This window comes from Martes martes (genome assembly GCF_963455335.1).
Source record: "Martes martes genome assembly, chromosome: 9".
NCBI classification, from domain to species: domain Eukaryota; kingdom Metazoa; phylum Chordata; class Mammalia; order Carnivora; family Mustelidae; genus Martes; species Martes martes.
This window is the reverse complement of record NC_137896.1, coordinates 138,547,363-138,571,602: the sequence shown is the minus strand read 5'-3', so window position 1 is coordinate 138,571,602 and position 24,240 is coordinate 138,547,363. Positions and strand designations below refer to the sequence as shown.

The 24,240-nt window shown below is 64.6% G+C and overlaps 1 protein-coding gene across 1 annotated transcript in view; it reads right to left on the bottom strand.

The window, feature by feature from the left end:
- Nucleotides 1-785: 785 nt before the first annotated feature.
- PXDN (peroxidasin) overlaps nt 786-24,240 on the bottom strand; it is a gene marked incomplete at its 5' end in the record, with an annotated part of 69,149 nt that continues 45,694 nt past the window's right edge. Inside the window, 13 exons of the mRNA XM_080814346.1 lie at nt 786-2,758; nt 3,346-3,459; nt 5,620-5,752; nt 5,857-5,977; nt 9,265-9,473; nt 10,459-10,593; nt 12,949-14,452; nt 17,415-17,572; nt 18,106-18,214; nt 20,532-20,688; nt 21,614-21,726; nt 22,096-22,254; nt 23,305-23,421. Of these exons, the coding sequence (XP_080670472.1) occupies nt 2,639-2,758; nt 3,346-3,459; nt 5,620-5,752; nt 5,857-5,977; nt 9,265-9,473; nt 10,459-10,593; nt 12,949-14,452; nt 17,415-17,572; nt 18,106-18,214; nt 20,532-20,688; nt 21,614-21,726; nt 22,096-22,254; nt 23,305-23,421 (3,149 nt within the window). The 3' untranslated portion in view covers nt 786-2,638. The remainder of the gene's footprint in view (nt 2,759-3,345; nt 3,460-5,619; nt 5,753-5,856; nt 5,978-9,264; nt 9,474-10,458; nt 10,594-12,948; nt 14,453-17,414; nt 17,573-18,105; nt 18,215-20,531; nt 20,689-21,613; nt 21,727-22,095; nt 22,255-23,304; nt 23,422-24,240) is intronic.

Sequence of the window (24,240 nt, the reverse complement as noted above, 5' to 3'; positions counted from 1 at the left end):
CGACGGGACACCCCGTCAAAGCAGCAGACGACGGAGCACCACCGCTCCCGAAACCCGGCACGCGTATGCGAGCAGCTCAAGTGTCAGAAGCAATTTGAAGCAATTTGGCAATTTAAGAAACTCATTTAATTTTCCTCGGTATTTCAAATGTTCTTCTCATGATGATTCTGTCCACAGTAGTGACTTTCTCTAGGCCTCGTGAAGATGCCCCAAATCCCTCCAGTTACCCTTGGAGCAGCATCCTCTCCTCCCCTGCACCCGGAGCCCAGAGCAGGGACGGGTGTCCCCTGCGGCCCCGCAGCATGGTCCCTCGGGGGACCCTCCCATCACGGGACCCGTCCCTGCCACAGCATGTGTCCGCTGCCGCTACACAGTCCCTCTGACAAGGACACGTCCTCGTCCACAGCACGACGTGCCTGGAGGCAGGGGCAGCTGCCACGGGCTCGCCGGAGACCCCAGTCCCCCCGACCGGACCCAGCCCCTCGGCCCCGTGAGAGCACCCAGGCTGCCCGGGAGGTCAGAGCCCACGTTGACACCCCTCCAGGCCGCCGGGAGGTCAGAGCCCACGTTGACACCCCTCCAGGCCGCCGGGAGGTCAGAGCCCAGGTTGACGCCCCTCTTGTCCTTTCTTCTTGCTTCTCCCGTCTCACATTTGCCCAGGACACAGTGCCCAGAGCAGTCTGGCTTTCTCCAGGAGCTGCCCCCTTCCCCACCTGCTGTCGGCCACTCGGGGCCAGCAAGCGGCCACCCCGACGACAGGCTTGACGGGAAGAAGAACACCAGTCCCCACTTGAAAACGTGGCCCATTTATTTGAACTGACAGCATCGGTACATAGTGCAAACGTTTCTTTGGTAATGAACTGATTACAATGAACACAGAAGGCACTTAGCTGTCGGCTACAGTCAGAAGGTAAATAAATATGTACATTCGCTTCGCGAGGCTGTGATCCCCCCGCAGTGACCGCAGAGGGTCCCCCGGGGCCCTGCCTGCAGCTCGGACACCGCGTGTGAGATGAAACCAGGGGCCAGACACTCCCGCCGCAGTCACACACCCTCACCGTGAGTCGCAGACAGCCCCCCTCCCGCCGAGAGTGCGGTCCGACCCCCCGTCCCGACCTGCGTCGCGTGCGTGTGCGTCTGTGGCGAGGACACACGGCCGCCTGCGAATGGCAGACCCCGGGCACGGGCGCCGCCCCATCCCGACGCCCGAGCAACTTTCCTAACCACCACGCTGGGCGCGCGGTTATCCCCTCTCTCGCTGGCAGAAACGGCTCTAAGGTTTGGTGGTCAAAGGTGACTTGATATCCCCAAAGACGCCCCATGCCCCGCGAGACACAAGCTGGTATTTGCACTTGGCGTCCCGAGGCCAGGAAGTCAGGTCAGCCGTGTTTAAAGCCGCTTTGGACACTCACGACGGGAGTGCTCGCCCCACCCCGCGGTCACGGCAGCCCGGTCAGAGCCTGGGGTCTCCTGCTTCCGGAAGGATGCCCGCGCCGGGCCGGACTGGGCTCTGAACCCGCCCACCACGTGCCCGACCCCCAGGAGACCTGCCTCCAGGCCTCCGGGGTGACGGCCAGCCCACAGCGCCCCACCCTGGACTGGCCACCACATACTGGAACCACCTGTGCCCTCGGGGGTCGCACGGGGGCCCCGCGTCTGTGCACGCTCCTCAGGACACACATCGCCTTGTGTCTAGAACAAGTAGGAGGCTGCTGGTCGATTAAGAAGAGAGACCATGAGGTATGATGGTTGCTTTTCTCGGAATTCTAAGACAACTTTTGTGCAGTGGGAAGTGATTTTTCTGCCATTCCCGACACTTAGAACATGGGCAAAATCTCATACAACGTCATGCATTTCAGAAATACAAATGAGGTAAAGGGGTCTGTGTTGTTTCTTTAAGGCACTCACATGACCCGCACGTAGGAAGTCCCTCTGCGCGGAGAAGTCCGCAGCGCTCGGCTGGGACCAGAGCCCAGTGCGTGCCACGGGCCACCGGCGCGAGCCCGGCCTTCCGCAGGAACGGGCTTCAGGTCTGGTCCACGCCGGGCAGCGTCACACGAGTGCTAGTGAAAACCAACCTATTTCTGCCTTCCTGCACGTGGCTTCATCTCACTCTCATGGACGAGCTGCTGAAGTCGCAGGCGAGCGGGACCGTCCGTTCAGGGACGACATGCTGGCACCCACCGCCCAGACCGTCAGCCCGGCTCTCCCGCGAGTCTGTCCGTCGGCCACACGCCGGTCTTCCCTTCCCAGCGCAGTGTGCGTCCTTCTGGGGCCTCCGTGACGTGCCCTTGCTGCGGGGCTGGGGGTGGGGGCGGGGGGCTCGTCTGCAACCTCCGGGTGTAGAACCAAGCGGGACTCACTTTTGGTCGAGAAGAAACGGTGGTATCCAGGGAAGTGAATTTAAGAGCCTACATGACTTAACTGTGCAATTTAATAGTAGCACCAATATTTCATCAAAAACATTAAATAAAGACCTGAGAATCTAACGTGAAGTCAGGACACGTATCCGTGGTTTCTCCTCTGTGAGTGCTCTGCTCTGAGCACCTGCGCTCCGCGGAGACGGAGGGGGTCCCTCCCGTCCGTGCCGGCCGTCGGTCTCGAGGACACGCGGAGGGCCCCGAAGGCCTCGCCGAGCCTAAGGCTTCCTCCCCGGGCCGTCTCTCGGGCAGACCGGGCAGCAGGCCCCACGGGCTCTCACGGGCGCTGGGCAGTCGGCAGGCTGGCAGGCCTCCACGAAGCAGGTTACCTGGCCATCCTGGGAGAGAGGGGCACCAGGACCCGTCACGTCCCGGGGCATGTGGCCTGTGCCTCACCCCCTGCCCGTCGGCCCCTCCGACCGTGACCGGTCTGGGCTCCTCGGTGCAGTCTGTACTGTGGCCGACGCCCCCGCTGACGGACAGCTGCCGACCCCCTGCACTCCCTCCCAAGGTTCCCGCCCCACCCCACTGCCCGCCCGTCCTGGAGAGCTCAGGACCCATACGGGCTCAGCACAGCCCCCAGATTCACATCCGGGATGTCCACCAGGGGACAAAATAGGGACACCCACAAGGGACACCCCTTCCCGTCCCCGCATCACCAAACACACGCGCTTTCCCGAAGCCGGGGTCTGGACACCATGGCTGACGTGGCCACCACGGCACCTCCGTCCCCTTTCTCTGGGGACCGAGAACCACCTGGCAGGCCCCCCGCCTCACTGGTGCAAACACCCTGAGGCAGCCTGGGCCGGGGGCGTGCAGGCCCACCGCGAACAGAGCTCCGGGGGTTAGAGCGCCTCCCGAGCGGGGCTCCCCACCGCAGAGCGCAGCCTGCGCCCCACTCCCCACGGCAGAGCCCCAGACGCACCCGGCACTCGCAGACGGAGCACGCATCCCGTTTCCACGTGGAGCCGTTGGCGTGAGGCTCCCTGTCCGCGTCCGTGCAGTCCGTGGGGCTGAGCCGCGACTCCAGCCTCTTAATCTGCAGCAAAGCAAACACGGGCCCCGCTCGCTGGGGGGGAGGTCTGAGCTCTGGGGCGCCACCACCTCCTGCCCAGTGAGGACGCTTCGGGTCCCGAGACCTCCGGGACAGCCCTGGGCGAGCCCTGCCGCGTCGGGCATCAAGGGGCAGGGGCTGCGGCGTACGGCAGCTCCGCGCAAAGAAGAGAAGCGCGGAGGGGATGGGAGAGGCTCCCACGGGACCGTGCGGGAACATCCTGCACAGAGACTCCCGGACACGGACAGCCCCGACCGGTCACCATCCCGAGCCACGGGCGTCCCAGGGTGACCGTCCCCCATCCCTGCTGCGGCTGTCGACGCGGACAGCGGCTGCGTGGCTGGACGTGCTTCTCACTGCGTCGTGGAGGGCCCAGCAGCCCGCAAAACTCCCACCTCATCTACCGGTCCTGGAGCAGGGTTTCCGCTGAAGCCACCCAATCTCGAGACCCGCACAGAAAATGGACACGAGCGGGTGTGACCGCTCCAGGGAGCACCAGCCGGGGAGGTCTGCTCTGATCAAGGTCGGGGCGCGGAGATTGGATTCAACACGCAGAAACCCCACGTGCTCCTGGCAGGTAACGGTTTCCATCTGCCCCGTGTGACAGCGCGCCGATCACCGTGCGGCCTCCAGGCTGCGCAACCACACGGCCTCCCTGGTCCAGGCCACCTCGCCCTGCAGCCCGTCGGCCCGGGCGCCGTCCGCCCTGGGCCTGGGCGCGGGTGGGTCTCCGCTGCGGCTCTGAAGGGAGCCGCCTCCTGCACTCAGGCCCTCGTTAGTACAGATCTTGGCGTCCCCAGACCTCAGAGCTGTCTTCCAAGTCGGGAAGGAAGGAGGACCCTCGAGGCCGCGTGAGCAGCAACCACGGGCCAGGCAGGGCTGCGGGGGGCAGTGGGGGGCTGTCCTCGGTGGCTGAGGACAGGATTTCGAGCAGGAAGCTGCAAGGACAGACCTCGCCCAGCGTCCCCCCAGGACACAACGAGGGTAGGAGCACATCTGCATGAACCAGGCCTACCCCCGCAGAGTCCGAGTCGCCTGCGAACGCTGTCCCCACCCCCGCCGGCAGGGACAGTCAGGGCAGAGGTTCCGTCTGCATCTCTCAACACCCGGCGGCCCTGCCCAGCGAGCGGCCCTGCCCTGGAGTGCGGGGTGCACAGAGGGAAGGGGACGCACACCAGCGTTATTCCGTGCCACAGCTAGGAGAAGCCACGGATGGGGTCACAGGTGTGTGTGGCGGGGGAGGCTGGTGGGCACAGGGGCGGGGCCTGCGGGCGCAGAGGGCGGGACTGGTGGGCGTGGAGGGCAGGGCCAGCAGATGCGGAAGGAGGGGCCAGAGGGGGCGGGCAGCTGGCTGGCCTCAGGGCCCCCCGTCCCCCGTCCTGTCTCTGCTCCCATGGACCCATCTGCAGACTGCGGCCCCTCCTGTCTGCACGCCACTCACCTGTGCACACCTCGTGGTCACCGGTCCAGCCAGCCGGCCTGGAGTGACCATCTCTAGGACCCACAGCACCCACCTGTCCAGGGCTGAGTCCCCAGGAGGCCCTGTGCCTCACAGCCTGGCCGTCTCTCTGGCTGTAGGTGAGGGTCTAGGGGCTTCTCTCCTGGTGCCACAAACCCCGCCCTCTGCCTGGTGCCCACGTCCCCACTCACCCGGCCTCCCATCTCTCTGCACTCACACACCCGCAGGCCGTCCGCCGAGACCAGAGCTCTTCCTTGGAAAAGAGCCCAGGGTGGAGACCCCCGGTGCCGGGGCCCCCCCCACATCTGGGGGACCAGACCACAGAATGCCTGCTGACCCCTCCCTGGGGACAAGGATCAGAGCGACACTCCTGGAGAAGCGGCTGGAACAAGACCGAGGTCTGAATTCTCCGTGGCCCTAACCCTCAGCCCCTCCTGACCTACGATCTCTGTGTCTGCTCCAGGGACCCCGCAGCCGTCACAGCGGTGCCTGTGGACAGCCCACAGGGAGTGCTCCCCGGCTACCGGGGAACCAGAGCCCATGTGGCCGGGCCGGGGACAGGCCACAAGATGAGAGCCGCCCAGACGGGAGGCTGCGGGTCGGGGAGCCGGAGCCGACTTCACACCGGGGCCCTCGGGAGCGAGACGGCCGTCTGGGGGGCGGGGCGGGCGCGCAGGGACAGTTACCTGCTCTCGGAGGTCTGTGATGGTCTTCTGCATTTCCTGAACGAAGTCCTTGAAGTCGTTCGTCCCTGGCATCTGCGGGCGCTCACGGGAGGGCGCCGTGGCATTTCCTGGGTGCTTTCTGTGTTTCCCGACGCTGCGCGGGGAGAAGGAGAAGCCGCCAACAGACCTCAGCGTGTCACGCGTGGCCGCGGGCGCCCCCGCCCAGAGACTAGGACCCTGCCTCAGGGAGGGCCATACCTCGGTGCCCCCCCAGGGCCTGCTTCCCCTTCGGGCTCGTCCTCCTGGTAGCTGAACCCCAGTGATCGCCTGCCTCGGAAGTGGTGTGAAAAGGCGTTGAACTGTCCCCTGGTCCGGCAGTCTGAAACGAGGGTGCGGGGTGTGAGCGGCCGGCTCTGGCTCAGGAGAACCCGGGCACATCCTGAGAAACGTCACCGCTCTTCACGGCATGTCAATGACACAAGCCGCGGTCTCGTGGCTGGCCTCCTCCCTCCACGGGCAAGTCCTGGCCTCGGCACCGCATCCTCCTGGCCCAGCCGCCCCCCAGCCTCGCCTGGGCTCCCCGCCAACAGACAGGACAGCCTCCTCCTCCATGAACGCACCACACCGCCGTCCTCTCAACCCCGCGCTGGCTTCCGACCACGGCATCACTGCCTCCGCGGCCCGGGCGCTGTGCCCACAGGGGCACCGTACACACGCCCGTGCCCCCTCGTCTCTCGTCCCACCTCCAGGGCCTGCTCTCCTCAGCTCCCTCCCACCTGCCCACGACCACCCCATCCCACAAACACCCGGCTTCACGCCACGCCCCATCGGCCCAGGACAGGCCTGGCCGGGAAGGTGGCAGAGGCTACACACGGCCCTTCCCAGGCGCTGAAGCGTGCAGAGCGGCGGTGGAAACCCCCGGAGAGAAAGTACATGGAGAGCAGGCGGCTGTCCCCCCGCCCCGGCCCAGTGGGCCCGCGACCACCGCGGGGAGGCAGAGGCCCAGAGACAAGTCCGCCGAGCATTCTGCGATTTGATTCAGCGCCCAAACACGCGGCTTCCTGCTCGGACCTGGACCCACAGCCCGAAACTCTAGCCCTGAGGCAGGTTCACGTGTACACGCGCCGGACCCCGGAGCCCCGGGCAACGCTGCCGCCGGAGCGCTCGCCCCCCAGCGGGGTTCCCGGCTCGCGGGCCACGCGCCCCCCCGGGAGGCAGAAGGAGCCCCCGTCGGAGAGGACGGCCTTTGTCTTCCAAACCCAGAAACGCGCCCGTCCTCACGGCCGCCCCGTTGGGCAGACGTGGAATCCACGTTCCAGCCCCATCCCCCACGTCCCGGTCACGGCGGTGGGACGAGCGGCGCCGCGCACCTCCTGAGGCTGCCCGGGAGGACGCAGCCTGCCCTGTCCGCGCCCGGGACACAGGCCTGGGTCTGAGCGGAGAAGAGCTGGCTGGGAGAGTCCACCGTGGGTCTGGAGGAAGGCCCCGCACCTGCTGCGGAAAGTGGGGGCCCTGGGGCTCGGCAGGAGACCCCCTGCGGGACGTGCTCAGTGCGCGTCCGCCCTCCCCCCATCCATGTCACTCAGGGGCGCGGCACGCCGCCTGCGACTTACTCGGCTGGTTTAGGAAAAAATGTGGCATGATCCTTCACAAACACACACACGCATGTACACACAGACACACGGATGCACGCGTGCCGATACACGTGTGCACACGTGTGCTCACACACAGACGGACGCGTCACGGGGTGTGAGAGAACCGTAACACAGAACGAAACTTTAACGACTGTAGGTCGGACGAAGTACAAGAATTATTTGTACTATTTTAAAATTAGTGCAATTATTTCAAAACTCTGTGTGTGCGTGTGTGTGTGCGCGTGCGCACGCACGTGCCCCATCAATCCCCACAAAGGGCAATTTCCACCTTTGGTACAAGAAAGAGAAACTTCCCACCCGGGCATCGCTTCTCTGGGCTCTCCTGCGCGCGAGCCTCACGCCTGGGGCTCCGCACGCACTCCGGGACCCGCGGGAGCCCGAGCTGCTCCGGGATTTTTTTGGAAAGTGCAATGGAAAGTAAACAGCAACCGGCCTCTGGTCCTGTCAGACCTTAGTTCTTTCCTTTCTGCTGTGTTTCAGACGTGGCTTTTGACCTATGACAGAAGACAGAGCTTCCGAAGCATCCTTGAACCTGGCCGGCTCAGGACCTGGAGGAAATGCGTCCAGCGGCGGGACGTCAGAACAGTCCCCGCGCGGCACGGACGAGAGAGCGGCCCCGATGACGCCGCCCGGCTCTGACTGGCTCTGAGTCTCCGTCGCTCCAGGTTCTCTGGCTTTTCCAAGCAAAAACAACAGAAAACCCTGCTCTGCCCCCGTCTAAGCAGCCGGGGGGCCTGGTGGCACCATCGGGACGTGAAGTTTTGTATCTTGAAAAGAACCTGCCTTTTCCGGGGGTTTGCAAAAAGCAGGTCTCTGCAGGCACAAGGACCAAACTCTATGCCCCACCCACGGAAACATGAGTGGAGCCACACAAACCAGCAAGGATAATTCTAAAAAAAAGCGAAAACACACCCCAAAACCAGTTTCCCTTAGATGTAGCAGGAAGACTGTAAATGTTTCGGGATGCGGGGTGTGCAGTAAACTCAGCTCCAGTCGTCACGCGAACCCTCCTGTAACACAACGCGCCACGCTCCGCACCCGCACGCACACACGCACCGCATTCACGCAGAGGACAGCCAGGCGGACAGATGCCCTGCCCGATCGGCAGAGCCACCACGCACAGACGTCGGCAGAGGACAGCGCTGACCTACCAACCCAGAGTCCCGCGCTCACGGATATGACGGCCGACAGAGAGCCACGGCCAAGGCTGCTTCCTCCGGGAACAGGAGGTGGGCAGAGGCCGCTGGAGGCCGAGCGTGGAGGCGGGAGGAGCCATCTCCGCGGCGGGGGGCCGCTGCGGGTCAGCCGCCTCTGGCCGCCGAGGAGCAGGGTCTCACGGCGGCTCTGGACGCCTCCCGCTTCATCCTCCCCGGGCCTGACTGCGGTTTGAGTAAAGCCCAAATTACATTCAGGTTAGGAAACGAGCATCGAGGTGAGCGACAGCGGGATCTGCGAATGCAAGAGAGCCACGGACCGAGGACGGCCCCAGCGGCAGGGACCCACCAGCCCCGCCGCACGCATCCCAGGCCTGCACGCGGACAGCCACCCCTCCAGACCCTCCACAACACTTCCGGCAACGTGTGCCGTCACGGGCGTTTGGAACGCGCAGCGCCCCGAGTCAGATGTGAGCCACGCTTCCGGACAGTCCGAGTCCGGTGCCGTCCGCAGGGGCCCACGGGACACTCGCCCAACATGCAAGTCCTCCCAGGAGACGCACGCTCGGTGTAAAAGAAAAAGCAGAAGCCGGACTGACCACACTTATTTCTGCCTCCTGCACGTGGCCCTCGGTCCTGAGTTCTTACAGAAACAGTACCGTGTCAGGAGCGGCTCCTCACGATCACAGCCCGGGCTCTGCTGCGTCCCCGAGCAGCCATCCCGGAGCTGCGGCACGTGGGGAGCGGGGATGACGTTCCCCAGTGAGTGCAGCAGGCCTCGGAGACACGCACCCCGCCACACGGCAGGCCCCGGGACACGCACCTTCGCAGCCCGCGGCAGGCCCCGGGACACGCACCTTCGCAGCAGTCCTGCCACACGCGTAGGTCCACCCTGGGGATCTCGTCACAGCTGCCGTACCCGTGGGGGAACTCCGCCACGCGGAACACGTCCCTCTGCACGCGGGTGATGTTGTCGGCGTTGTCACACAGGATCCTGGCCAGGGACGTCTGCTTGATCTGGGTCAGCTGCGCCGGGGAGAACACCCCCGGGTTTTCATACCATAACCTGTGCTTCCCCAGAACGAGAGAAAGCACACACAGCAGGTGAATTAAAACATTCCCGATCAGCTCTGCGGACCGTATAGACCCCGCCGGCGTCCACCGGGTATGGCTCACGGAGGGACTCCGACTCGGCTCAGCTGTCCGACTCAGAAACAGAACAAAAACTCTGGACGGAAACCAGCAGCACGGGCCGCGGTTAGAATCCACGGCCTGGCGCACAGCGCCGGCGGGCTCCCCTACGCGAGGCTACCCTAAAGACACCCACGAAACCTGAAACTTGGCGGTCCTGCCGGAAGTGCAGATTCCTGCAAACTCCCACAGCATCGAACCCTGCGAGTTCTCTGTTCCTAGGAACAGAAATGTCTTAAGCGGAAGGACACGAGAGCTCCCGTGAACAAGGCTGTGTAATTGTCGGGCGCGGTGGGAGGGAAGTCCCCACACCAGGGAGCCGACCACAAGGGAGGGGTGACGGCGTTCCTTCACTTTCCACCTGCCCACGGAGCTCCGGCAACGGCTCCTTGCCTCCCCGAGTCCCCCGAAAGGTGCACCAAGAGCAGAGGCTCTTCCCTATGACACCTGCCCTCCCCTGTCCTCTGTGGCACCTGCCCTCACCCGTCCCCACGGCACCTGCCCTCACCTGTCCGCTGAGGCACCTGCCCTCACCCATCCCCACGGCACCTGCCTTCACCCGTCCCCGCGGCACCTGCCCTCACCTGTCCCCTGAGGCACCTGCCCTCACCTGTCCCGAGGCACCTGCCCTCTCCTGTCCCCGCGGCACCTGCCTTCACCCGTCCCCGCGGCACCTGCCCTCACCTGTCCCCTGAGGCACCTGCCTTCACCTGTCCCCGTGGCACCTGCCCTCTCCTGTCCCCGTGGCACCTGCCCTCACCCGTCCCCGTGGCACCCGCCCTCCCCTGTCCCCACGGCACCTGCCCTCACCCGTCCCCGTGGCACCCGCCCTCCCCTGTCCCCGAGGCATCTGCGTTTACCTGTCTCCGTCTCTCAAGCGCTTGAACTGTGTGCTCAGCAGGCACATGAGGGTAGGCCCCAGCCGGCTGCCTGGGACCAAGTCTTCCACCATGAGAGCAGGGAACAAGTCGATGTTGAGTGGGGACCCATACAACCTGCAGGACAAACAAGGGAAACCTTAAACGTGCCCGAGAAAGCGGCAGCAGAGCAAAGAGGAAAAAGCCCTCGCCGTTCGGTACGACTCAGCACCTTTCAAACCTTCTGTCAGCCAAGAAACTCGCGGTGACTTAAGCATCCATACGTCACGCTTCAGCTACACGGTTGACACACGCGCGTATAAAACACACGTGCAATTTATTATAACTGTAGAAAAACCAACCTAATAGAGGAAAAACTAAACCCGTGCCTTTTCTGTTCAGAAATCACCACGCCTGAAGCGCAGGGTACAGCGTTCCGGTTTCCCCCCCGAACACAAGGGAACGGGCTTCGGGGGGCGAAGGCGACCCCGGAAGGAATCGCCGGAACGCTGCGGTTCGGCCACTGCGGAAGATCCTCGAGCCGCAAAGCTACTGACGAGGCAGAACTCGACCACGCGCCCAAGATGGCAACGGTCCGATGCCCCAGGACCACGACGCTCGTCCGGCTCCCGCAGCTCCGCAGGAAGGCCTGTGGGAGCCGAGCGGACCGCACCCCACGGGGACACCCCAGCAGCTCCCCAGACGCACGTGTCAGCTTGCCCTCAATGGGGACGCCGAGCCCGGGGCGCACCGCCCGGCTGAGGGGTCCCGCGGCCCGCAGGGACAGAGGGAGGCCGCTGCGGCAGCGCTGGTCCTTCTGGAAGGGAGGCTGAGTGGTCTCCGCACCACGCACGGAAGCAGGAGCCGCGCGGTGTGGTCCCCAGGGAACCGCCTGGCAGCCTGCCTAGGACCCCGGAGCCGCAGCTCCGCCAGCACACCTCCCACGACCCCACTGCTGACACGGGCGCGGCCCCGCTTCAGGAGGGGACGGGGGACACAGACAGCAGGGCAGCGCCCCACTCTGACCAGGCCCTGCTCCCTCCCCTCCCCCGGACCCTAAGGAAGGTCCCAAAGGCCTTTCTGCCCCTGAAGTTTCCGGCCTCTCCAGGCCTCCCGGGCCTCCGACCGCAGGCCCCTCCCCTGCACAGCGGCCGACAGCAAAGTGAATGAGCGACCAGGTGTCCGGTGAACGAGGAGGGTCTGTCTCTCCGGGGTCCCCACCACAGACGGGCGCGTCCCTCCGCCCACCAAGCACGCTGCGCCGCAGCACTAGCGCCTCTGGGCCGTGGGAAGTGAGTCTGTGAAGGGGGGGCGTACGGGGGGGCGTCTGTGTCCATCCGGACAAGAGCAAAGGAGGCCGTTCAAGCACACGAACTACAGACCGTCCCCGTAAACGCTCGTCACGCTACACGGAGACCCAGACCATCCCGCGCTCGTGGAGGGCGGGTCACACGCCAGCGGCCGGTGCTGTGTCTGCGTGAGCACCAGGACACGCGGCCACAACTTCCGTCCGCACAGGAAGCCGTCTTCTGCCGGAGGCACGCGGGAGGCTACCCAGAGAGCGCCCTCCCTCCAGCGCCGAGGGCGTGAGAGCACGAGATCACGGGCCGCCGACAGCGGGGTCCGGAACACGAGAGAGGGAGCCCTCACGGGGAGCTTTCCCTGCCTCAGACACCAACACACGGACACACCCAGTGACCCGAGGGCCGATTTCACGAGTCCCGGGACGACGAGGGACCCGAGGGCCGATTTCATGAGTCCCAGGACGACAAGGGATCGTGCGAGACTCTAACGAGCAGCGGTCTCCATTAAGGAAACTGAGATGACGAATGAGACAAAAGTCACCACCCGAAGGGCAGTGGTGACCACAGAGAAAGGTCAGGGCTGAGTGCACAGAGGACTGCAAGTCGAAGGGGCCATCCTGCCACGGAGGCCGCGGAGGCCACGTGGAGGTTCCTGTTAGACGGCAGCCCGGATCCTCCTGGATGAAGGCCCCTAACCTCCCTGCGCCAGTGGTCTCCAGGGGCCGGCACGCCCTCGCGGTCCCACCAGGGCAGCCCCCCGTGGAAACCTGCACGATCGCCAGAGGCTGCCGCGGTGGTCTCCGGAATCGAGGCGGTCGGGCCAGCAACTCCGGCCCCGTGCTGGGTGAGCTCTGGGGCCCTCCGCCTGATGGGAGCACAGGAGCCCCCGCCAAGCCCGACATACCCCAGCTGGGCCCTCGGGTTCCCTGCGGCTCCTTCCCCTCCACCGTGAGGCCCCGTTGGATAGACACATGGGACACCCACACGGCTATGGCCACGGCCTCCTGCACCAGCACGGCCACCAGAGTCGGCCCCTCCACAGGCTCCCCCTGCCCCGGCTCCTCTCTGACACGTGGCTGCACACACACACTCAAACACAAAGAACAACGGCCATGCACGCTGAGACCCCCTTTCGTGGCACGTCTGACCTTTACACACGTAAGACGCCCGACGGCGTCCTTCAACCCACCGTCTCAGCTTCTCCCGGATCTCAGGGTTCTTGATCTCGTTTTTCAGGTCCTCGAAGGTGTGCGCAGACGACAGGTTGCAGTAGACGCGGTACTCGTGGTAGGGCGGGATGCCGTGGTCCCGGCCACGCTGGATGTTGATGGCGGCCAGGTCCAGGGCCACCGTGTGCGCCATGGAGAAGAGCCGCTCGGTGAGCTCCGTGTTGAGCAGCTGGGAGGGCACGCGCATCTTGCCCGCCACGCCGAACAGGCCCCGGAGCAGCGGGTCGATGCCGCCCTCGTTCACGATGCGGAAGGGGGAGAAGAAAGCTTTGTGCAGGGGGACGTGTCCCTGCGCGATGGGCTCGAAGTTCTCGTCCAGCCGGTAGAGAAGGGGGTTGATGAGCGTGTGTCCGAACCGGAAGGCGGCCGTGGCGAAGGCGTTGACGATGCCGGCGTTGACGCCCGGGTCGTAGCCGCGGTACTCGCCCAGCGCCCGCATGCCCACCTCGCCCAGCACCTTGGGCAGCCAGTGCCGGTAGGTGATGTGCTGCATCTGGGCGCCGACGACCTTCCTCGCCTCGTGGTAGATGGTATCGCCGTCCCAGTGCGGGTTCAGGGCGAGCAGCTCGGTGGCCACGCGGTTGTGCTCGCGGAACCAGAGCGTGTGCAGGCTGGTGAGGCCCAGCTGCTCGTTGGCGCGGTGGTCCCCGGCCAGGAAGCAGGGGATGGGGCTCTCGTTCTCGTCCCGCATGCACTCCGTGGGCGGCCCGGCGGCGAAGGGCAGCAGCGGCTTCCCCGAGCGCTGCACGACCCCCTGCCGCAGCAGCCCCCGCTGGCTGGCCAGGTCCCGGACGGCGCGCGCCTCGTGCTCCGAGCTGCCGTACACGTTGGAGGCGTCGATGTAGGACGTGAGCTGGTTGATCTGCTCCCGCGGGTACACGGAGTTCATGAGCAGGGACGTCATGCCGCTGCCGCACACGGGGCTGGAGCGCACGAAGAACATGCAGCGCGCCCCGCTGCGCGCCCGCGGGTCGTTGGGCGGCACGGCCACTGAGAAGCACGGGGGGTCGCTGCTGCAGACCGAGCTGCAGTGCTGGCCATCGGAGAAGCGGGCCTGGCTCAGGGCCACCACCGTGGAGTCCAGGTCGTGGTCCAGGAACTGGCCCCACTGCATGAGCATGTGTGTGAACTGCGGGTCGGGCGTGACGGTGTCCGTGCCGATGAGGGACGTGGACACCAGCCGGGGCATGGGCAGCGCGTGCCCGTGGTACAGGCGGCTGGGGTCGATGCCACGGGGGGTGTTGAAGCCGTTCTCGTACACGGCTTTCAGCAAGCGTTCGAAGGCCGTCAGCGAGGCGCCCCACATGGGCTGCTGCAGGTTGTTGCACGTGCCGTCATGCGTGCGGTACTTCCGGTGGAAACACATGTCCGAGCAGTTGTTCACGCGCCGGTGCGCCGTGCAACCCGACAGGTTGGCGATGAGGCTCAGATACTGGGGAGACACGAGGTCGTTGTAGTGGTAACCTGTGGGGGAGGGGGGCAGCTTACTCCCTGGACGGCAGACAGCACCCAGGGACGCGCCCCGGGCCCCGCGGCCCTCCCCAACCCTGCCTGTCGGGCTGCGGAGCAGGGGGAGGGGACCTGTGCGTGGCGGGCGGGGGACAACCCGGGTCCCTCAGCAGGAGCCCGGGGTCCCGGCAGGAACAGCTAGAAGGACCTGACCTGCGTCAGGGCTGGCTCTGGGGCCACCCGAGAGCCCTGGACTCATGCAGGGGCACACGTGTGCACACACGCACCACACGCTCACACGCAGGGGCACACACGCACCCTCGCGACCGCAGGCTGACGCGCAGGGGCACACACCCAAAGTACCCGTTCCCAGCCGATCGAGATGGCCTCTGCCTACGTTTAAGGGAACAGAACCGGCCCCGGTTTGTGGGGGCAGCGTCTGAACGGCCCCCCCACTGAGCTGGAGGTGGGGAGGTGATGCCATCAGAAATGCGTGCCTGCAGGCCGCACGAGAAGACCTGCCCCAGAGGAGCTGAAAACCCCGTCAGCAGGCACCTCCTGGACACGGGGGCAGGCAGACGGGAGCCTGGCTCCAGCCCAGTGAGCTCGGGAAGGCCCAGCACCCCCAGGGGCCCGGGGCTCACGCACAAGCCCCGCGGGGAGCGTTCTTCCTGCACTGCCTCTCTCGGCACGTGGCTGTGGGCGCGCGGCACCAGCCCAGGCTGGACATAACAGGCCGCCCTGTGAACTTGGATGTGCCTGCTGGGCTCCGAGAGCCAAGCCCCCTGAAGTGTCCCTGATGAGAAGCGGCCACACCACGCCTTCCTGCAAACCCGGCGGGCCGTTCCACGCCACGGGCCATTCACCGGGGTCCTGCCAACCGCCCGACCGCTGCCGACCACACTCGTCCACCATGCTCTGCTTTAGAAATGAAAACCATCCCTGAATGCAGGCAAGCCCGACCAGTGAAAATGCTGAAATGTGAGAGAAAGTGTGCCCCTGAGAATAAGGGAACAGACGAGAAGCCTATTTCGTGACACAGAGAAACGCCAGGAGGACCGTGTGCAGGAAGCGGTTTTCTTCCAGGGTGAGCAGGACACCAGGGTTTGTGGAACCAAGACCCAGGTGTCCCTGGAGACCAACCTGTCCTGTGCACGTCTGCAGCTCCTAGAGGTGAGACAGTTGCTCCCCAACCTCTAACCCAGTGCTCCACGGCCTCCCCATGTCACTGAGGGTCACCCCTGGCCTTCCGGCCCCTCAGGCAGACCCAATCAGCTGACCCCCCCCCCCGCCCGCCCCCGTCCAGGCCACACGGGAATGTGTCACCTGCCTCCCAGTGCCAACACCTTCCTCCCCGCTGGGCCACTGCACGGACACCTGCAGCCCCAGATCCCCCCGGGCCACTCCAGGGACACCGGCCACGCCCACCCCCTGCTGGTCCCTCCCACCACACACCTGCCTGGTTTCCTGTACCGCCCTTTCCCCTTCGTGGCAGGGCCACCCGACGACCTGATCCAGGTGATCAAGTCACTGCTCTACACGAAGCCCCGTGGCTCCCACGTCACACAGACCACGACAGGACCAACCTCTCGCCTCCAGAGCCTGCTAACCCGCCACCGAAGACTGGCCGGGGCGTCCACGTGCTGCAGCCACGCCAGGGCCTGCTGTCCCGCCAACACCCCACTGCGGCCCAGAGCCGTGCGTCCCTCTGCTGGGGCTCCGAGTCGGTTCAGTTTCTCCTGTCTAGGGCCCCACGCTTCTCTGCACGCGGCAGGCGCGGGTGGGAGGTGAGCAGGCCGCCCCGCACGAGGAGGGGCTACAGACGGGCTCCGCCCAGTACGGGGCTGCCCAAGGTCCACGGGCCCTGCTGAGGCCACTGCAGCCGCCTCACCACGCGATCCGGCCGCAGGAGGGGGGCCACGGCAGGAAAAGGAGCACCGCAGAACCCCACGGGCCCTCCGCACGCGGCCGAGCATGGTCCCTGACGACCGACGGCGGGGAGCACAGGGAGGCGCCACGGGGACAAGGCCACGTGTCCCACGTGTCCCTGTCCCCGTCCCCGGGCCAGAAGGGTGGAAAGAGCCCAACACAGCAAAGTGGAGAGGAGGGACGGCTCTCGCGTTTCTCCCCAGGGAGCGCCTGCGAGGCCAGGCTGGCCCGTCTGTGGAGTGGGATCGTCTACGATGGCCCCGACGGAGGCCGGCGCCCCCAGGAAGAGCAGGAGGCACCACGGTCCACGTGTCTACACGCAAACACCAGGAAGCCCAGCCCCAAGCCAGGGCAGGACGGGGACAGGCTCGGGCACCGCCCCTCCCTCCAAGAAGCAGAGACGGGCCCGTTGCCACATCCTCACGCCGCACACTCGCATCTAAGACTGCTCAGTTCTTGAAAGACATTTCCGTCCTGACGGGCAAGACGGGTTCCCTGAAGACGAGTCGGAAAACCCCGTGGAGACCGCGGAGCGTGACCCCCGAGGGGCACGGCACACAAGCGCTCCCGGGGAGCTTTAGACGAACACTCGCCCTTGAGGGACCACTTCCACACAAGAGACACCGGCCTCTGCCGCCTGTGCAAGCGCTGCTCCCGGGGGCTCGGCGCGGCACAGGCTGCGGGCGGGGTGTCAGGCTCCCGCCGTCCACACAACCCCGGGGCGGCCTCCCCCGCCACCGCGCAGTCACCCGGGCCCCATAAGCCTCCTTCCCAACAGCCCGCCGCCCTGCGTCCCGGGCGCACCGCCTCGCAGACTAGCGGCCACGCCACCAGATCGCAGGGGCCCCACCGGTCCGGCCCGGTCAGGACAGCGCATGCGGTCAGCCGGACGCGGCTTTGCAGGGCACGTGAGGCGGCTGCTATGGGGCCCAGCGCGGCCTGAACCCGGGCAACCGTGCGGTCCCTCAAACACGGGGATGCGGGACGGCGCCCAGGGAGGCCCCAGAGCGGTGAGGCCCTGCTCTCGGGGGAGGGGCCCGGGACTGACTTGTTCCGTTCAGGTCGACCATCAGGCCGTGCCGCACGTGCTCCTGGATCAGCTGCAGGGTCCGCTCGAAGATCTCTCCAGCGCGCGCCTGCCCCACGGTGTAGGGGTCCCTCGGGTACCGGAACAAGGCCAGCAGGTCGTTGGGAGAACGGGGACGGCTGGCAGGGTGTGGGAGCAGACAGGGAAGAACAGAACCAACTTTGAGGACAAAACTACTCACGTCCAAAAATGTAATTATTGCCACCAAATAAGTCTGTAGCTACTTTTGTAGAGACGTAATGTCGCGTACCTGACTCGTCCCAAGCGGAAGGCAGCAAACACAAACAGAAAGAAAGACACTAAAAACAAATCATTAAGTCAAGAGAGGGAAGACGACCGTCCAGTCTCGCTACGCTCCGGGTCACCAATGCGAACAAATCGCTGCGGCCTGAGACTCTGTTCCTGCCGGGTCATGCGTTAACGAGCCGACGGAACAAGCTGAGGTTTTCTAAAACATCTCACCTACGAATCCTAGTTCCGCTTCTACCCAGAAAGGACGCGTCTTTTTGTTGTCCGAACCCCACAAGACTTAATGCCCACGTTGTGATTTTTAAATTAAAAGACTTTCCCTCGGATCAAACAGGTCACAACTCTGTTCTACCCCAGAGGCTGAGTGAGCGGAGGTCTACACCCGTCTCCGTTCCCTCGGTACCTGTCAAACAGGTGTGTGCGCGTCGAGTTGATGGCTCTGTCCACGGTCGCAATCGCTTCCACAATCGATGTGGCCACAAATGGGTCCCCATTTCGACTGACATCAGGAACTGGGAAAACATGAAGTCGCTCGTTACCCACAAAATGCCACGCTACGTTACGCACGCAGTAGCGTCCAGACATGGCATCGTGTCGGCACGCTCTCCCCCAAGGGTTCGGTCTCTCACACGGAAGCTTAAATGACACGAGAAGCTGTTTTCAAGCAGTAGGCAAATTACAGACCTTAGTGTCTGAAGTCACAGGATACCCCAAAAGAACTCGGGAAAAGTGCTCCCAGCGTGAAACACGGAAGTTCTAACAAAGCACGGCCAGCCAGGGAGGGCGGGTGGCCTCTCCGCTCCTGGTGGACTCTCTTCTTCCCAACAACGGCCAGACCCTCGACGGCCGCCTGCGCCGCCAGCTGCCCCCTCCAACACTCCGCTCCCTCATTTTCCCGTCTCCTCTGGACGGCCCCATCACAGCCACGGGTGAACCGTTACCCGCACACGCACACGCACGCGGCGCAGCCTCCAACCCTCGGAAGCTGTTCCTTTCTTTTTTTTCCCTTTTTTTTACAGATTGTATTTATTACCTGGGAGAGACAGCACAAGCAGGGGGAGGGGCAGAGGCAGAGGGAGAAGCGGGCTCCCCGCTGAGCAGAGGGCCCGATGCGGGGCTCGATCCTGGAACGCGGGACCACGACCTGAGCTGAAGGCAGAGGCTCAACCCACGGAGCCCCCGTTCCTCACCTTCTACTTCCTCCTTCTCATTTATTCTCACTGAACACCAGAGTTTGCTAAACTAAAGTAACGCCAACCCAACCTTCTACCCTGTCCACGGACGCAGCTGGTGCCCACGTCACCAAGGACACGTGGCTCGTAAAGGGTCCTCTCTTCCCTCAACCTGGTCAGCCTTTCCACAGAAGGACACAGCTGAAAACAACCTGAGCCGGAAGGCGCTACCAGACTCACCCCTCGGCACCTGACAGCACCCGACGCCCAGCCCTGCCCACAGAGGGGTGGCAGCCCCGCGGACCCGGTGCAGCCGCCCCTGCGCACTCCGCAAACCGGCCCGGTCACCACTGTCCACGGGTCGCTCCACACGTCTGAAGCACGGCCCGACAGCCTTTCCCCAGGCACAACCCCCACCTCAGTGTGTCTCAAATGGAGACAAATATACTCATTTTTGGAACCTAATATTTTTATACCAAAATTTATAGACAAATGACTCGTAATTTTACACCATTTTATGACACTAACGTTATGTTATTACAGATGACCCGCATTTGGTGTTCTCCAAGCAACGATCACAAAAATAACGTGAAAATATTTACCAACCTTTAGAAAAAAATAAAGGAAATTGGCCAAAATGTTAACAGCAGTTATTTCTTGGAAGTGGGATCGTGGGTAGGAAGTTACTTTTACTCTCAAATATAACTAATTTACACCAAAGTAACATTATTTTTAGGGATCAAAATTTGCTATTCAAAGAGCAAGAAAAATCACAGAATTCACCAACTGACTTTTACATCCATTTCACACACCATATGTAGTGGCAAAGGAACATTTCTCCCTAAAAAAAAAAAAAAAAAGGCCCAAAGCAGGCTCCCAGGTACTCGTTACCGCTCACATCTGGTAAGCACCTACAGGCTTCGGGCACAAGGGTGCTGGGCACACGCACTGAGGGACCCCGTTCCCACCCGGGGCGCTCACAGGCCCATAGAGGCAGCGGATGGGTGAGTTGTGCCGGGAAAGGCAGAGACACGGACGCGAGTGCAGGGCTGGGCACTCGGGACAGGCTGCCCAGCAACGCAGGGGAAGCTGGACGGCACGTGCGGGGCTGCAGGCGGGTCCCGTCGAAGGCCACGGGCTGCACCCTGGTGACATGTCATAGAACCTGTCCTTTCAGGGAGATGGCGGCCCTGTGGGGACGGGCCAGGCGAAGGAGGCGGGCAGCGGGAAGACGCAGAGGCCAGCCCAGCGTGGCTGTCAGGGTCCGGGGCAGGGAGCTGTCCCCATCTCGGGAAGACACGCGGCCACACTCAGAACGACAGTGAGCAGGGCGATGGGGCACCGGCTGCTCAAACGGCAGCGGCCCGCGCGCTCCCACCAGACGGGGACATAAATTACACACGTTGGAGCCCAGTGGGTCTGGAAAACTGCCATGCCGGCCACGAAGTCCCGCTCGGGCAGAGCTGGGTCACAGGCGCGTGACCACAGCGGCCTGCAGTCTCGGCGCAGTTGCAACAAGGGACAGCAGCCCGTGTGCGACGTGGCCGCCCCCAGCCAGGCCGCGCGGTCTGGTAATCAGGCGGTGAGCCTGCAAGTGCCAGGCCGAGCGCCCCTCCCGCCTCGTGCCGGGGACGGTGGCACCGGCCTCGGGACTCACCGCTCACACTGAGCACCATGCTGACGGACGCCTGCCCAATGGTGTTCCGGGCCACGCACTCATAGCGGCCTGCATCCGCGGTCCCGACATCATGGATGGTCAGGAACCCCTCGGGGCTGATATGAAATTTCCCGCTTTCCGTCACCTGAACCCCGTCCTGGAGCAGAACAGAAACGACACGAAGAATGAGTCCGAGAAGCAGAAGCGGTTTTACTTGGGGGTGGAGGTCCACTGTCGGGACCTCACTGGGGCACAAGGTGCACAGGGTATGCTCAGATCTATCCAAACATGCAGAGAAAAACAGATTTAGTCCAATTTGCTGAGAGGAACTTTTCTTAAACTCTTGTGAAAGATCCAGAAAACACTAAGACAGGGATGGATGGAGTCCCTTGGAGTCTACAGGATCAGGGCTTGGGGGCCCAGAAAGAAACCCACTGTGGGATGCACATGACCATGGGGAAGGCACAGCATGTGGGCACCCAGTGACAGAGAAGGGCCCTGGGCAAGGTCTTCTGGGAGACAGGACACCCGAGCCACACCCAAAAAGGCAGGCGACAGGCCCGGCCAAGGAAGGGTCAGAGGAAACCCAAAGGGACAGGGAGACGGCCACGCGTGGTCCCAGAGGACGGCAGGTGACAGCTGGCGGGCAACAGGGGCACGTGGGAGAGGGCCAGGCTGTCCCCCAGAACTCAAACCTGCCTGTGAGGGTCCCCTGCCCGTGGCCACCCTGTCCTCCAGGGATATGTCCTGTTGAAACCCCCGTTCCTAACGGCCAACCACTGGGATCCAATTCCGTACCGTACGTCTCAAACACAACCCTGAGAAGTGGAGGAACACCACAAAAACCTTCTCTACTGACGACGGGGCCGCAGACCTAGTGGCAGGGTTTTCCCTGCCGCGTCACTGGGAAGAACACGGCAAAGACAACGCGGGATCGCTTCCCTCTGGTTTGGTTCCTGAGGGTCCCACAGCAGCCGGTAACTCAGGCCAGCGCGGGGAGGTTTCCTCTGCCAGGGACGGTGCGGAAAGCTGCGAGCTGGGGGCAGCCGCCACGCCCGGGCCCGGCCCGCAGCCGGGGGTACCTTGTTCCAGGTGATGGCGGGCTCGGGCTCGCCCTGGGAGCTGCAGGGCAGCTGCACGCTGGCGCCTACTTCCACCGTCATGTCGCTGGGAATACTGGCAAACACCGGCGTGACTGCAAGGCAAGGGACACCCGGCTGACAAAGGTATCACAGCTGGGACACTCACCGGTCACCCGGAAGGCTTCCTAGGAGCACCGGCCCCTTGTCCTCAGCCAGAGCAGGCCCGGGGCACTCTCAGCTGGCGTCGGGCCCTTCCTCAGCCCCCCAGCTCGTCTGCACAAGCACGGGGCCGGAGCGAAGGGGAGAGGGTGAGCCGGCGGCCGCCCTCCCCGCGAGGAGCCGTGCTGGGGGAACAGACGCGAGCCCTCGCCGGCTCCCGCCACGCGTGGGGAGCGCGGGCTGCCGCAGGCCCGCCTCTCCGGACAGCAGCTCTGCACAGAGCAGCCCGTCCGCCAGGGGTGCGGGAGGCCAGCGCCGCGTACCTCTGGGCTGCACGGTGAGGTGGGCCACAGCCCTCTGAGAGCCGATGATGTTGACGGCCTGGCACTCGTACTGGCCCTGGTCGTGCAGCGCGACAGCCGAGATCCGGAGCGTCCCCGACGAGAGCACGAGGTGCCGCCGGTCCACCGACAGCGGGCTCCCTGAAAGGCACGGGCACGCGGCGGGCGACCCGGACACCACGTGACGGGGTCAGAGCGGGACTTGGGAAGGTTGGGTGAAGCAGAGCTTCCCTGGAGCAAACGGAACGGTGGGACAGACTGGTCTCCCCTCACGGCCAACGGAACGGGACAGACTTGTCTCTGCTGCAGTCACACTGGCAGGTGACATTCCACACAACCGGGTGTGGCCGGGTCAGGGCGGACGGAGCCCCCAGCTCTGAGAAACTCCCAGAAGCGGGAGAAGCATGAGAAATGCAGGGCTGAGGACACGGGTGGGAGGCATGGGGGAGGGGCTGCTGGGGAGGGGAGGGGTGCAGTTACTCAAAAGCACAGGACCCCCGGCACGGAGCCGGCGCAGGGCCCGCTCCTGCCCGGGCACGTGGCGGTCACAGTGCTGGCTGCTCACACCGGCCTGCCCTTCTCTCGTTAGCGGACGAAGGCAGGTACTGCCCCCTACCTTAAGGCAGGGCCCCTCGGCAAGACCTCGAGGTCAATTCCAGGACGGAGCCCCGAGGCCACCTCCCCTTCCCTCCCCTCGCACTTCCCAGCCAGGCCACCAGCGCCCTGGGGGACGGCTGTCTTCATCGAGTCATCTGGCCAGGGGTTCACCAGCTGGAGCAGGATGGGGGGCCGGGGGGTCACCCCCAAAGGATCGACGTGATCAGCCATCTGACCTCAGATGGAGAGGGCGAGACAGCACCAGAGAAGCTCAGAAACACTGAGCTTCAAACTTGTGCTGTGACAGTTTCCAGAAAGTTCTATCCTACCCGCCAGGAAATCTCATCAGGGCGCTAACTCAGTACACTAAAGCCAAGACACGGACCACCTGGGAGGAGAGGGACCCGGCAGGCAGAAGGCCACCCGCGCCCTCGGGAAGGACAGTCCCTCCACACGTCCTGCGCCGCAGCCGTGGGCGAGGCCTGCGACCAGCCCCACCCTGGCTCCCAGGGGCTGGGGCTGGGGCCCGGGCAGAGGGCAGACCCGCCTCCCGAGTGTGCAGCCCATCCCGGCAGGTGCCAGGCCAGCTCTTACCCCCTTTTGTCCACGCGATGACCGGCTGCGGGTAGCCCTTGGCCTCACACTGGAAATCGACGGTCTGACCCTCGATTACGGCTCTGTCTGCGGGGGTCACGGTGAACTGGGGAAGAGCTTCCGGGAGGAAAGAACATCGGAAACGACATTCAACGACCGTCCTGGCGTCAGCGTCCGCGCTCCCTGGAGGCGCCGCGGCGTAAGAAGCTGATGGCCCACGGGCCGCGCCGCAGGGGAGGGTCTGCGGCCGGGGGACGCCAGCCGGGGAAGGGCCTGACCGCAGGACGTTCAGCAGCAGTTTCCCGGGCACCCTGCGGGGGCCTCTGCTAAGTCCACGCAGCCGCGGGCGACACTGCACCGAGGGGGTGCGGGACGCCCTGCTTCTGCCCGCGGCCGTTAGCGGAGCCCAAGGTCCCTCTGGCCGTGGGACCCCAGTCAGACCTGGAACCGGTCCCGTGTCGCATAACACAGCTGTGTGGGGACAGGAGCTGCTCCGTGACCGCGGCGCGAAGAGTCACACAGCCCCACATCCAGACCGATTCCGTCTGTACGGAAGGAACGACCAGGGGACAGGACCGCGTGGTCACGGGTGCGGAGCGCGAGCCAGCAGCACCGACGCCCGTGAGACGGCCTCGCCGCCAGAGAGCAGGGGGAGCCCTGGTCATCGGCAGTCCGCACTTGCTTGTCTCGGAGCCCCCACACTGGAGAGGCCCCACTTTGCAATTTGTTTCTAAACTAAGACACTCACTACCGAGCTGGCTGGCGCATGTGGACACACACAGCCCAGGTCTTCACACTAGGGCACTCTCAGCGCCCTGTGCCCCGACGCTGGTACGGGGGAAGCCGCGGGAGGAAAGCCAGGTTCGCTGACGTGAGGCACACACAGGTGCGCCTGCACACCACACATTCCCGCGACCGCGGCCGGTGTCCGCACGC